The 14,951-nt window shown below is 41.5% G+C and overlaps 1 protein-coding gene across 1 annotated transcript; it reads left to right on the top strand.

Moving 5' to 3' along the window:
* Window positions 1-5,688: 5,688 nt before the first annotated feature.
* tespa1 (thymocyte expressed, positive selection associated 1) lies at window positions 5,689-14,409 on the top strand. Its single transcript, XM_088337238.1, has 4 exons — window positions 5,689-5,919; window positions 12,079-12,287; window positions 13,339-13,635; window positions 13,813-14,409. Exons 1-4 carry the CDS (start codon window positions 5,879-5,881, stop codon window positions 13,944-13,946), a joined length of 681 nt encoding a protein of 226 aa, XP_088193364.1. The 5' UTR covers window positions 5,689-5,878; the 3' UTR covers window positions 13,947-14,409.
* The last annotated feature ends 542 nt before the right edge of the window (window positions 14,410-14,951 follow it).

Raw genomic sequence — 14,951 nt, 5'->3', positions numbered from 1 at the left:
CGGCCATGGGGGAAGAGCGAGGACAGGCCCAAACCTGGCCATGAGCGGGGAAATTGCTCACCTGTGGAAAGGTTTCGTGATAATTCTATATATAAATATTTATATATCTATAATATAATAAGATTCTGTTATTTTTGGTAGACCGTTCATTGGAAAAGCTCATTTGGAGGGAAAGCGTGCATCTCATTATCTAATAATAATAATAATAATTTCCTTTGTATTGTCATTCTTTGTAACAATGTACACAGAACTAAATGTCGATACACCTGACACGTAGCGAGCCGATGCAGCCGCAGCCAACAGAGGGCGCCGCCATTTTACCAATTAGGTATGACTCGGCCGAGGCGCGAACCAGCGACCACCCAGTCTCAAAGCGGGCACACTACCATCTAGGCTACTGATCTGCACCGTTATCCTCAGTACGGTCGCGGGGGTGCTGGAGCCCATCCCAGCAATCATCGGGCGGTGGGCAGGGGACACCCGAATTGGTCGCCAGCCAATTGCAGGGCACACAGAGACAGGCTTGCTCATTCACACCTAGTAACAATTTGGACCGGCCAATCCACCTGAAATGCATGTCTTTGGAATGTGGGAGGAAACCGGAGTGCCCGGAGGAAACCCACGCAAGGACGGGTAGAACATACAAACTCCGCACAGGAAGTCCGGTAGCTGGATTTGAACCCATGACCTTAGAAGTGTGCCGCCTTGCTGCCCGAGGGAAAGCGTATTGTTTATAATTTTATGGTTTGTTAATGCAACATCCATTGAAGCCTGGTCATCTTGGACAAGGGATGACCTCATGTGCGGTCCCTTCTCAAGGTTTCCTTTGAGGGATTTTATACATTTGACTATAAGGGATTTTATACGATTGAATACAAGTTAAATTTATTAAGTGCAATGAAGAGTGGGCTTCAGGTCACGCTGTTCCAAATGCGGAATGTTTTGGCTGGGGAATTTTGATAACAGGCCTCTGACGGAGGACAGCAGATGATGTTTTGAGAACAAGGCCCTGATGATGTAGAAACGCTTGGTGTTGTTATGAGTTTTTCCAGACATCAAGGCGAGGTGGTGGAGCCCACGTGGGGGCTTTCCTGGCATGCCCATGGGAGGAGCCAGCACACCAGATTGCGGGAAAAACGTAGGCCGAGAGTAGGAGGCGGAGGAACGAAAGAGGAGGCTTTATAGAGAAGTTTGCATTAGACAATACAGTGCCATCTAGTGGTGAAATATTACACACTGGGGCTTTAATAAACAATGGCAAAATTTTGACCCCGATTTATAGCAATAATTCATTAATTGTCGAGGATGTTCATAAGATGTTTTTTTATATACCATCTCAATAAATTATTAAAAATGCAATTGATTGGATATTTTATTCAGATTTGCATTTTTTCAAACCTCTTATAAATCATTTAATGCCATACGTTTCTCTCAAATGGGAAGTGCGGGTGCCAGACAATTTAGTTTATTTTGACCCCTTTTTGAAGGCCTATAGAAAATGTTGTTCTTTTGCTATATAGGACATATCAAAAGAAAGTGTCAACCCTCATCTTTTCTTAGAAACAAAGGTATGCTTCTAGCTCTTACCATTGTGGAGTAAACAACAGTGGAACAAAGCCAAGTTTCTTGAAGATATTAGTTTCCAAGAAAACTTGAGAAAAACAGCTTTTTCAAGCAGGACTTTCACTTCAGTGCTTTTTGTTTCCGCAGTTGTGATGCCTCCGATATCTAAAACAATGCTTTCCATAAACACAAGGTCACTTTTCTGGCAAAGTAACATTTTATTGAAAGATCACTGAACTTATGAACAATCATTTCTTCCGGTGACGTGATTACACGATTTCAGTCACTCGTGAGCCGCCCACAGACTCTCAGTCACTGGATAGAGGAAGCAAAGCAACTCAAAGAAGTGGGGGCTCCTTGATGTGGGTACAAAGATCTGATCAACACCATTCTTGCCATCTAGCGGTGATTTATCATAGTGAAATCATCCCCAGAGGCTTATACTTGCTGATCTGTAGCGCCAAAGCCTTTGGAAAAGGTTGTTTATTTTTGAAAAATAATAAAATAGTAGTTTTACATTTTGCCACTCAGGGACATTGCTTCCAAAAGCGTATTTATACCTTATCACATTGAATGAGTTAATACACTTCTACATGTGCATTAGTTGCACGAAGCACATCAAGACAGTTCTCGATTTCTTGCCATGTTCGCTATAGCATATCCTCATCAATTGTGGCAATGGCATCAGGAATCCTTTGCGTTATCTCGGTAATTCCCTTTAGCTTTCTTCATTACACGATATCTTTAATGTGGCCCCATTGAAAGAAGCCCAGAGAGTGGAATGTGGTGAACGTAGCGGGCATGGAATCGCCTCATCTCTTCCAAGTGGAAATATTTGGTTGATTAAACCCACAAACATGCAGCCCCCTAAAAAAAATATGGTTGGTTGTGTGAGGGAAATTATAGTTTGATTATCGTTTGTATGTGTCTTTGTATGATTTTATCCTTAAAAGTACCTTAACAAAGCCAAAGATTATATCCAGGTGCTGTTTGTATTCTGGCAAGAATTGAATCCTCTTGGGGCCCGCTAACTATTAATCAAGATGGCCTTCGCTTTGGTGCCGGGAGGTCTGGTCAAAAGCTTACCTCCCTGTTTCTACTCCCCTGACTTCACAGTGACACATTGTGCCTTTTGTGTTACAAAGTTTCACTTTTCCTATTGCTCATTCATTATGCTCGCACGCCATTCAGCGACCAGCATTATTCGCTTCATTTAAACATGTGATTTCTGTCTAAACAAACCAGATTTGTTTCATGTATTCATGTGATCGCACTTGAGCCAATCTGATGTGTTGTTTTATGCTTGCGTTTTCAATAAATAAGACGCTAGCCATTGGCAGAGGGGGGGGGATTTCTTCCTGAGCCGATCTTGGAAACCGATCTATGAGAAAGCTCAGGTGGGACGCGCCTCCGATGGAAGAGCTATCAAAAACCTAATCTCTGATTTTGAGTGTGTTCTTTCTTCATCGTAATACAATCTCAAGTTTTAACCTTGACAAGTTGAAGGCCATTCAGTTGTGATCACTCATATTTGGATGAAAAGTCAAGGTAAACAGTTGTAGTCATTAATACCTAGTAGAAGGAAAATTTACCTATTATGTTCCTGCAAATGATCCCTCACCTCACATTCACCTTTAGACCATTATGCTTAATTTCTCCAGTTACATTAGGGTGTTATGAGCCCCAGATAATCAAATTGTGTTTGAATAGTTTTCTTGAAACACGCAAATGCAATCTAAATTTAAAAAAAAAAGTTTTCTTTTTTAAATACCAAAACCATAAAATATTGCAGATACAAAGGAAATTACGCTTGAACAAGAAGTAGTTTTTGCACAATGTTTAACGATTTTGTAAATTTACCATTTCCATAGGTCCAAACTGGCTAATTTACTGAAAGGCCATGTGATTTCTACCCAATTAAAGTGCCTAAATCGAACTATCACTTACTTCACAACGAGTACGACCTTCATTTTTTTAACTTCTCTAGGATTTTTTTAAAACTTAGGTTGAGTCATACAGGTGAACTAAACCATATAAACCATTAAACCATATAGTACACGTCTGTCAATGTACCACCAGGTATTGTTTTTAATTTAATAAACTGAGTCCTGTTCCTTTTCCGGTTTCAGCATTTGATAGAATAAGTTTGTGTCCAAGTTTGGTATTGCAATTGTGAAGACTTTGCTTATACTTAGTATGCTTGTATCCTTTTAATATTCGAGGGTCACAAGAATTTACAAAACTCAATTCCAATGAAGTTGGGAAAGTGTGTTAATTGCAAATAAAAATTGATCCAAGTAAATTGCAAATTCTTTTCAACCCATATTTAAATGAATGCACAGCAAAGACAACATATTTATTGTCTTCACTCATAAACTTTATTGTTTTGGGAGAAAATCATCAACTCTGTAATTTGATGACAGCAACACGTGCCAAAATAGTTGGGACAGGTGTCAATAACTACTCAGAAAGTGGATGAATGGAAATCAACCAACTATTTGCAGGTGAACAGATGAATTAGCAACAGGTGAGAGTTGTTACTGGGTATAAAAAAGGGAGACCCGAACAAGCTAAGTCATTCACATGCAAGGATGGGGCGAGGTTCACCTCTTTGTGAACAACTGCGTGAGCAAATTGTTGTACAGTTTAAAAACAACATTCCTCAAAGTACAATTGCAAGGAATTTAGGGATATCATCATCTACAGTCCATAATATTGTGAAAAGGTTCAGGGAATCTGGAGAAATCACTGTGCGTAAACGGCATGGCCGTAAACCATTATTGAATGCCCGTGACCTCCGAGCCCTCAAGCGGTACTGCATTAAGAACCGACATCAATGTGTCAAGGACATCACCACATGGGCTCAGGAACACTTTGGAAAACCACTGTCAGTCAATACAGTTCGACGCTATATCCGTAAGTGTGGGTTAAAACTTTATGTTGCAAAGCGTAAGCCATTCATCAACAACATCCAGAAACGCCGCAGGGTTCTCTGGGCCCGAGCCCATCTAAAATGGACTGATACAAAGTGGAAAAGTGTTCTGTGGTCTGATGAGTCAGTTTTCCAAATTGTGTTTGGAAATTGTGGACGTCGTGTCCTCCGGTCCAAAGAAGAACAGAACCACCCAGACTGTTATGCACGCAAAGTGCAAAAGCCAGCATCTGTGATGGTATGGGGGTGCATGAGTGGCCAAGGAATGGGTAACCTGCACATCTGTGAAGGCACCATTAATGCAGAAAAGTACATTCAGGTTTTGGAACAAAGTATGTTGCCATCCAAACAGAATCTTTACCATGGGCGCCCTTGCTTCTTCCAGCAGGATAATGCCAAGCCACACACTGCACGTCTCACGACAGCGTGGCTTCGTAGTAAGAGGGTGCGGGTGCTTGACTGGCCTGCCTGCAGTCCTGACCTGTCTCCCATTGAAAATGTGTGGCGCATTATAAAGCGCAGAATAAGACAAAGGAGACCCCGGACTGTTGAACAGCTGAAGCTGTACATAAAGCAAGAATGGGAAAGGATTCCACTATCAACGATTCAACAACTAGTCTCCTCACTTCCTAAACGTTTATTGAGTGTTATTAAAAGGAAAGGTGATGTAACACAATGGTGAAGAAGCCCCTTTCCCAACTACTTTGGCACTTGTTGCAATTATAAAATTCTAAGTTTATCATTATTTGCTTATGGAAATAAAGTTTATGAGTTTGAACATGGATAATCTTGTCTTTGTGGTGTATTCATTTAAATATGGGTTAGAAAAGGTTTGCAAGTCATTCTATTCTAATTTTACTGACATTTTAAACTTTTTCCCAACTTCAATGGAATTGACTTTTGTACTTTTAAGCATCAGCAATGGTCTTATAATCAAACCCTGTGCCACCAGTGTCCCAAATGTAAACATTTGTAGATTAATAGAGATGGAGACCAATTTATGAAGGTCAGTTTACCAACAGAGTATAGTGACAAGCATTAGTATGTAGGGGGTCCCAGTTTCAAAATATGGGGCAACATCTTCTACTTCAATACGAGGGATACTGTTTTAACACTATAAAGTCCACCATTAGGCTCCGATGCATGTTAAAGAGGCACATGTGCTTATCTTGCAGAAGCACATTGACATCGCTTCCTTGCGCACATTCCAAAATGAATTTTTAGATGTGACATCCAAAGTAGGCAGAGTGAGGACATTCACATTGTTTTTAAAAAAAATTGAAGTAGTTCTACTTGAAAGAAATATTTCATTGAGATAATTTGTGTTAACCCTTACTTTGAGGCACCAACCATTTTCTTTATTAGGTGCCAACTCTGTCTGCAATGAACCCCACCGAGAAAGAAAGACACAATGACTTCAGCAGGTAAGTTTTCCCAATAAACCCTTCTAGGTCTATTTAATGTACGGTACAGCAACATTAAGTTTTTATTGTTATTGTATACTGATTTAAATGTATGTGTAAACCCCGGTGTACCTGTCCCACCAAAGATCCACATTCACGCTGGACTGGATGATGAGGTTTTTATTACAGTTTCTGCAAATGAAATGAGTCACAACACGTGATTAGCTTCTCTGCTGGCTTGGATCTCTTTGATCTCTTTGGCAGCTCGCTCTGTAGACTGCCCAAAGCATATCAAAGAGCTTTCTTTTCAATTTACATAAAATACATTTTAGAATATCACAATACATTTCATCTCATCTCATCTCATTAGCTACACCGCTTATCCTCAGTAGGGTCGGGGGGTGCTGGAGCCCATCCCAGCAATCATCGGGCAGTGGGCAGGGGACACCCTGAACTGGTTGCCAGCCAATTGCAGGGCACAGGGGGACAGACAACTCACTCGCTCATTCACACCTAGGGACAATTTGGACCGGCCAATTCACCTGAAATGCATGTTTTTGGAATGTGGGAGGAAACCGGAGTGCCCGGAGGAAACCCACGCAAGCACGGGGAGAACATACAAACTCCGCACAGGAAGTCTGGAGCTGGATTTGAACCCACGTAGGAGGTTCCCAAGACATGAACTGTGCCGCACATGCGCTAACCACTGCGCCGCCGTGCTGATTCACAATACATTTTTACATCCATTTTAACAAGATAACTTTAACAAGAGATGGTATAGTGGTTTTTTAACGTTTACAATGAATTCAACATATTTTTCTTTAGTCTGAATTTTAACCAACATCATTCTTTTTATATATATGAGAAAATAGAAATAAGAACCATAACGAGTATGAAAACGGGTACAATTTACCTGCAAATTAAATGAGTCACAACACGTGGTTAGCTTCTCTGCTGGCTTTGATCTCTTTGATCTCTACAAGGGGAATTAACATTTTAGCATAACAGAAACAAAACGAAAATAAATCCAAACAGCTTGACAACATCAATCACATTACTGTGCATGTTGAGAGATTTGTCAGCTGTGGTTATAGTGTTTAAAATTAACTTTTTTTGTGGAGCACCAAAACATGTGTCTTACCGTTGGCACCTCGCTCTGTAGACTGTCATCAACCCTGCCTTTCGGTCACATGTCAAAAGCCAAAACAAACCCTACCCCATACCAGCAGGTGGCACTGTTGTACTCATCATTGCAGGACACTTACCAAAACTTATACACATATTTCAGCAGGAATTTCAATAAAACAAAAGCTATTATTACACCGGTTACATATGTACAAATGTAAATTTCTGGATAATTAGAAATAAATAATGACAATAATGATGGCAATTAATTTAATGTAACACAACATTGTGTAATATTTAGCTCTTCCTGGTGGTAAAAATTCATTCATTAAAAAAAAAAACATCTACTTGAATAATAAGCAATAATACATGAACTATCTATAAACTTACATTTATTTTAAAAGAAATTTGTATTTATTTTACATAACATGAGGCTCAACTAAAATTATCGCCATTTTGTCGCTTAGGGTAACCTCACTAAAAAAAAAACTTGTGAAAGATCGAGCAAAAAAAAAAGAGAAGAAAAGCAAGTGGGTTGGATCAGTTTAAGTCTCCGTAGTTTGTGTACTTCCTTGTGCTTTTAAGCGCTTGTTTTTAGTTGCACTACGAGATACAGTGACATCTAGTGGTCATGTATAACACAGAACCCCTTTAAATCCACTTTTTATTACACTCAAGGTCATCCAACAACAGATAAAAACCCACTACTATAAAACTAAATTAAAACCATCCATCCAACGCACCGCTTATCCTCAGTAGGGTCGCGGGGGTGCTGGAGCCCACCCCAGCAATCATCGGGCAGTGGGCAGGGGACACCCTGAACTGGTTGCCAGTCAGTCGCAGGGCACACAGGGACAGACAATTCGCTCGCTCATTCACACCTAGGGACAATTTGGATCGGCCAATCCACCGGAAATGCATGTTTTTGGGATCTGGGAGGAAACTGGAATGCCCAGGGGAAACCGACGCAGGCACGGAGAGAACATGCAAACTCCACACAAGGAGGTTCGATCTCATGACCTCAGAACTGTGCCGCCATGTTAAATTAAAACCATGTTAAATAAAAAATAATATGGCTAACAATTAAATTGTCATGATTGCTGATTCGGGGCACCTGCGACAGCCTCGCTGGCGCCAACAGCCGCGGGATCTGATTGGCTGTTGTACTCTTTTTAAACCCCCGTATTCCAAGAGGGAGCTGTCAGACCGTCTGCGAACCTATGCTCTCAGCTAGGCAAGTTTTGTACCCTCCGACATTATCCTGCCCTGTTTTCCTGCCTGATAATGAGTGAATTGAGCTGCGGATCGCCACCAACAACATCCGGAATTGGAGGATTTTTTTTTTGCCAGCTTTCCCGACGCCGCATTACCGGCTCGAACGAGACGAAGACTCCGGTAAAAACAGGGGTTGGAGACTACGCGCTACAATAATAGCCGAACCATTGACACACACTGCTCACTCGATATGGAGTTTCTAGCAGTATCGTGCAGACCCTTCTATGTACCGGGAGAGTTAACTTTGGTCTTTGTGTTTGCTGTATACTTTCCACCGCTAACAGTTTCACCGGATGCTAACGTTAGCATAGCGCTAAATCTCCTGCCCGCTGCTATCATTAAACAGCAGCTTGCACACCCCAACGGAGCTTTATCGTCGACAGCGACTTTAATCGGGCATGTTTATGGACTGTACTCCCAAATTCATTCAATTGTGGACTGAGCTATTCGGAAAAACACTGGACTATGTGTAATGTAAGATCAAACATTCGGTTGGTTCCGGCAACTCTGTTTGACCGTTAGAACACCCCCCCCCCCCCGCCCCCCCCCAACACGGAGTTAGTTCTTTGTTCCTTTGTCTCTATGTTTCCTTATCCTCACTGTAAATGTGGTACTGGAGTCGTCCAATTTCGTTGTTACAGCATATCCCATGTTGTAACAATGACAATAAAGGCATATTTTATTCTATTCTATTCTATTCTATAACTGTTACCAACACGTTTCTGGACCCGTTTCTGCTTCCGCTCCTCCATCCCGGTCATCGACCTGCGACAGCCTTGCTGGCGCCAACAGCCGCGGGATCTGATTGGCTGTTGAACTTTTTTTTTAAAAACCCCGTCTTCCAAGAGGAAGCTGTCAGACCGTCTGCAAACCTATGCTCTCAGCTAGGCAAGCTTTGTACCCTCCGACATTATCCTGCCCTGTTTCCTGCCTGAAACCTGTTGCCGACCTCTTTTCTGGACTCGTTACTGCTTTTACTTCTGTCCCGGGCATCGACCTGTTTTTCCGCTGTCACCAACTATCCTCGCTCGACACGGAAGTGCCACTTCCGCCTTCCTGCCATCTGCTACCGTGACCGATGATCATCAGATCGTGGTTGCAAGCATTGCTATCTTTCTCAATAAAAACTGAGTAAAACGAACGCTATTGGGTCCTGTCTCCGTCCTTGGCCTGTGACATAAATAACAGACTGGAATAGAGAAAGAAAATTTATATTTGAGATGTCAGGTGGTAATGCTTTCCAGAGATGGGGTGCAATGAGGTCCCCCGATGTAGTCAGGCAGGAGGAGTGGATGGAAAGATATGGAAAGATAACGCTCGTAGGGAATGTGATTTTATGGAGGGGCCTTCGAATCTTATATGGGAATTAATAATTGAATACTGAAACATGACAAGAAGTTAATGGAACTGTAAAACTGGAGTAAAGTGGCGCACGAAAGGGGTCCTTACGATTATACGGGCAGCAACATTCTGAAAGGTCTTTTTGTAAGGGTTTTAGGGCAGGTCCAAACAGAAGAGAGTTGCAGTAATCCAGGTGAGAAGTGGCAAAATTACGATCAAGGACGGCAGCAGTTTATGGAAGAAGGGATGTCCTTCAGCAACTCCACTGCCTCCCAATTAACCATAGAATAAACTACAAAATCCTGCTCTACACTTACATGGCCATTCATAACCTTGCCCCTTCCTACCTCTCCAACCTCCTTCACACTGCCAGCCAGACACCCTGCAGAGGAAACTCATTTCGGCCACTTGTATCCGGGATCGTGTTCTTTCGGTCATAACACAAAGTTCATGACCATAGGTGAGGGTAGCGTAGATCGACCGGTAGATCGAGAGCTTTGCCTTTCGGCTCAGCTCCCTCTTCACCACGACGGACCGGTACAGGGTCCGAATAACGGCAGACGCTGCACCGACCCGTCTGTCGATCTCCCGTTCCATCCTACCCTCACTCGAGAACAAGACCCCGAGATACTTGAACTCCTTCACTTGGGGCAAGATCTCATCCCCAACCCAGAGGGAGCATGCCACCCTCTCGCGGCTGAGTACCATGGTCTCCGACTTAGAGGTGCTGATCCTCATCCCGGCCGCTTCACACTCGGCTGCGAATCGCTCCAGCGAGAGTTGAAGATCACGGCCCGAGAAAGCCAACAGTGCCACGTCATCTGCAAAAAGCAGTGACGCAATGCTAAGGCCCCCAAAACCGGACTCCATCCCCGCCAAGGCAGCACCTAGAAATTCTGTCCATAAAAGGGAGTCCAACCCTCACCGGCAACGAATCTGCTTGCCAGCAGAATATCTATGTATTATTTGTTATTGCAAGATTCATTGCAGCCTGGTTATCCTGGAAGGGGGATTACCTCATGTGCGGTCGCTTCTCAAAGTTTCTTCATTTACCTCATGTTGAGGTTTTGAGTTTTCCCTTGTCCTCGTGTAGGTTTTAAATCAGGGGATGGTGTAATAATAGTCTGTAGTTCGTTCTCCATTCGGGCCCCAGTGCTGTGGAATGCTCTTCCCCCTGAGATTCGATTTTTAACCTCAGTGGAAATGTTTAAATCTAAACTTAAAACACACTTCTATTCTATAGCACATGAATAACCTATATTTTATGTTAACAATATCTGTGTATTATTTGCCCTCATGTAGGTTTTAGATCAGGTGAAGGTATCATTATAGTCTGTGGTTTGCACTAATTTGTGGTCTCTGGAGCCCTTTGAGACTCTTTGTAATTAAGGGCTGTACAAATAAACATGACTTGACTTGACGCTTGCAATAATCTTTAGTCTGTGCAGCCCTTTGCGACTCCTTGTGGTAAAGGGCTATAGAAATAAACATGACTTGACTTGAAAGAATCAATGGAACTGATCAATAATAATAATAATAATTTCCTTGTATTGTCATTCTGTGTAACAATGTACACAGAACGAAATGTCGATTGCACCTGACCCGTTGTAGCGAGCCGATGCAGCCGCAGCCAACAGAGGGCGCCGCCGACCACTTTTTAAGTCTTAGGAATGACTCGGCCGGGGCGCGAACCACCGACCTCCCAGTCTCAAAGCGGGCGCCTTACCATCTAAAGAGGTGGATTAAAGATTGTAGGCAAGCTTTAACTAAGAACGCAGTGTTGGCCATGTAGAGGAGTTAAGGCATCAGAATATTTAAAAAATGTCTTAGGAGGAAGGCATAAACATACTTGATCGTCAAATGGAAGCACAAACTGGAAAAACAGTTAGTGGTGGATCAGTTTGCAGAGAGACAAAAGGAAATGTGACTGTGACTGAGATACAGTCAGTCAGAGAGAATATAACAACATAGAGCTGCCTTAATTTTTTTGTATTAGTGACATAGAGCAGTCAGATTAAGTTTGATTAAGACCAGGGTTTCCAATGCGGTGCATAGTAGCCTCCTAACAACACCCGAGTAGCTCACAATTTGTTTCTGAAAATAGCTCACCAGATTTTCTTTTAGCAGTTGACCAAGTCTATTTAACCCTCTTATCAATAATTAACCTGGTAATAATATAGTAACAACATTATAAGTTGTTATTCTCGAAATGCATATCAAACTGGTAGATCTTTGTGATAATTAGGAACAAGTAGCACTCAGATAAAAAAGGTTGGAGACCCCTGACTTAGACCTTCTTTAGAGTGAATAAGATGTTGAGTGTACCTGTTCTTGTGTACAGTGAGTCCAGTTCTCCTGTGAAGGTGTTAATTTTGAAAAGGTACAGCCTTAGTTTTGTACATAATGTTCAAGCACCCTCCCTTCTTTGTCTCACATCAGTATTGCAGAGATGCTCCAGTCACGTTCAGAAGATGCCGAAGAGATCCTGTGGCAGTTGGGTTTTGGCTACGACGACTTGCAGCTCAATGTTCGCATACCTCCTCGTTTTTTTTCCTTCCCCTCTGAAGCTCGGGGCATCAACTTCCGCCTCTTCCTAGAATCGCAGGTCCGACGGATACGTGAGGAGGACCACATCTTGTGTATAGCAAGTAAGCTATTTGACGACTCTGCTTCTTGGATGTGCTTACATGAAGACAATACAAGGGGTGAAAGATTTGAAAAGAAAAATACGTTTCTTGTCACTTCAATATTTCTCTACGCTTGCAAGACAAGGACTCTCACAGGAAAATTGGAAAAGAAAATTCAAGCCATGGAGATGCGATACTGTAGGAAACACTAGGCATCAGCATTTGACAAACAAAAGAGTGCACCACACCATTGGGGGGCAGATTGAACCCCATGAAGAATGTCAACTGTGCGCAGCCGAAAATTTCAATACTGGCCAAGATTATTGTCCAGGGCACTGTCCAAGTGGATAGGAGGAGAGAAACCGAAAAATAACTGGGCCGACAACATTAAGGACTGTACTAGTGCCAAATTTGCCACGACCCAAAAACAGGACAGAAACTGTCAATAGAGAGAGTTGCATGCCTTGATGATTTAGTTATGTAATGTTTATTGAAAGTATTGTTAGATACATTAATCAAAACATGACACGAAACTAATGCTGAGAGTGAGCATGGCCAAATTTGGTCACCTTACGCCCCCCCACCTAAGAAAATTAGAAAAATCTATCTCTGCCAACCTTTGCTTAAAAGTTTGCACCGAATTTGCACTAAAAACCTGGTCAGGCAAAAAAAAAAAGTTATATTTCAAGGATTTGCAATATGAAGAGAGAAAAAATGATCTTGTTTTGCACCGTTTCGGTTTACTTCATAAAATAGTGATAGATGAAGTTATTCATGACGATATTTTCTTTGGTAAGGGTTCATGTTGCTGAACACGGTTGTTTTGAACGACTTCAATCGGGATTTTTTTTTTTGAGCTACTGAAATACTGACTTGTGGGGTGTCTTGTTGACAAGTTCTTTTTTTAGGAGGTTAAAGGATTCGTGAACAGGGAAATAAGTTGGATCAGGGCAAAATAATAATGGTTTCACCCTTTCAACCTAAAATGCAAAAAAAAACCCATTGTTGAGTTGTTTAAAGGTATGTATAACCACAAACATTTTGATACATTTCTATGTTGTTTCCCCCACAGGTCGTTTTAGACAAATACAAGCGCTGACCGCAATGGCCGACGCCTTCTGTTCTTTGTACTCACACGTGTCGCGCACGCCCCTGCACAAATTTGGGGTACAGCAATTCTCATCCACTGAAAGCCTAAGGAGCAACCATAGGAGTAGCTTGAAGAACGAGTCACGGTCCCCTGCGGAACGGCTGAAGGAGACGGTCTCCAGGATGTGCCTATACACCGGCCTACCAAGGAGAAGGTCCAGCCTTCCTGACGTTACCCATTTAGTACCCAAACATGGCCATGATGAAACTAAATTCAGAGGTTAGTAACCTTCTATAGATCATTTGAAGGATTCAGCTTCCTCCTAATCTCCACAAATATGTCTTCAAAAGATGGCTACAGACTGAATAGACATTTGATTGTGAACATATTGCAAAAGGTACACTAGGAAATACCATGTTTGTATCACAATTGACATTCTCTCCTGCTTGTGTCCAGATCTGTGTACTGTACCCAAGGTTAACTCGGGCCACAATATGCATTCAGGCACAGCAACTTCACTGAGGACTCTTCAGATAACTCCAATTATGTCGTTTGAGAAGAACAGAAGGAATGTTCCTGACAATAGATAACAGGTGACTCCACCCAAGTTAAACCACTCTGCAGATTTATACAGAGAGAGATGTCTATCTATCCGTTGGTTGAAGTAGCAAACGTTGAAATATGATTGTTTTTTGAAACAATGACATGATCTGTGATAAAACTTTTGAGGTAAAATACAGTGTACGAGGGGTGGCCAAACTTTTTGAGTCACAAGCAGAATAGGGCTAAAGATTTGCGTTTACCAATAGCCTCAAATCCGATACTTCTGCAATACATGAGTGGCCTATATTCATTTGGTGGGCATTTAGAAAAATAATATAATTGGCACCTTCATTTGAGGCAAAAATAAAAAAATGACTTAAACAATGGAGATATCACTTTTTTTGATAACAGCGATGGTATGCATTCATGATGCAGACATTCACTAGTAGATGTTATATATTATTTTTGTCCTTTGAAGAAACATTGAATTATATTGGTTTTGAAACATTCCCAAGTAAGGCAAAGTCATGAATGTTTGCCTTTTTGAAACTACTAAATTTGATCGTATGCAGCAAAAAAATCCAAATGCAATACAGCTAGATATTTTTCATTGAATCTTAATAAAATAACGACAGTAAAGAAATGTATGAAATGTATGAATTTTGAACACCGGCACCAAATCGACACATTTTCATTAGTATTACTTTTAAAAAAACATTTTATACACATTATGATTATATATTGAACATTTTCTCTTGGTGGGCCTGATGAAAAAGCTTGACAGGCCCACATGTGGTCAACATGCTGTGGTTTACACGCCCTTGGTGTGTACAATAACGTGTCAAAAGTTAAAAAAAAAAATCATATTTTTTTCTCACTTTCGATTACTATTATGTTGAGTTCCATGTTCAATTTTACTCGATCTTTTGGGGGCAAATACATTCTAAATTTCAAGCCCATATAGAAAAATGAAAACTGCAAATAAGTTGTTCAAAGAGACAGTGTGCTTTTTTTGGCCACTAGATGTCAGTGTATTGTGTTATGAAACAAGA

Source organism: Urocampus carinirostris, chromosome 6 (genome assembly GCF_059441175.1).
Source record: "Urocampus carinirostris isolate Australia breed hairy pipefish chromosome 6, RoL_Ucar_1.0, whole genome shotgun sequence".
Taxonomy (NCBI): domain Eukaryota; kingdom Metazoa; phylum Chordata; class Actinopteri; order Syngnathiformes; family Syngnathidae; genus Urocampus; species Urocampus carinirostris.
Note: the sequence above shows the minus strand (reverse complement) of the source record. Positions and strands in the feature narration are given on the sequence as shown.

Coding starts and splice junctions, on each gene's coding strand:
- tespa1 (XM_088337238.1), top strand. CDS start 5,879: ATGAACCCCACCGAGAAAGAAAGACACAATGACTTCAGCAG. Junction 5,920..12,078: donor AGACACAATGACTTCAGCAG/GTAAGTTTTCCC, acceptor GTCTCACATCAG/TATTGCAGAGATGCTCCAGT. Junction 12,288..13,338: donor CCACATCTTGTGTATAGCAA/GTAAGCTATTTG, acceptor TTTCCCCCACAG/GTCGTTTTAGACAAATACAA.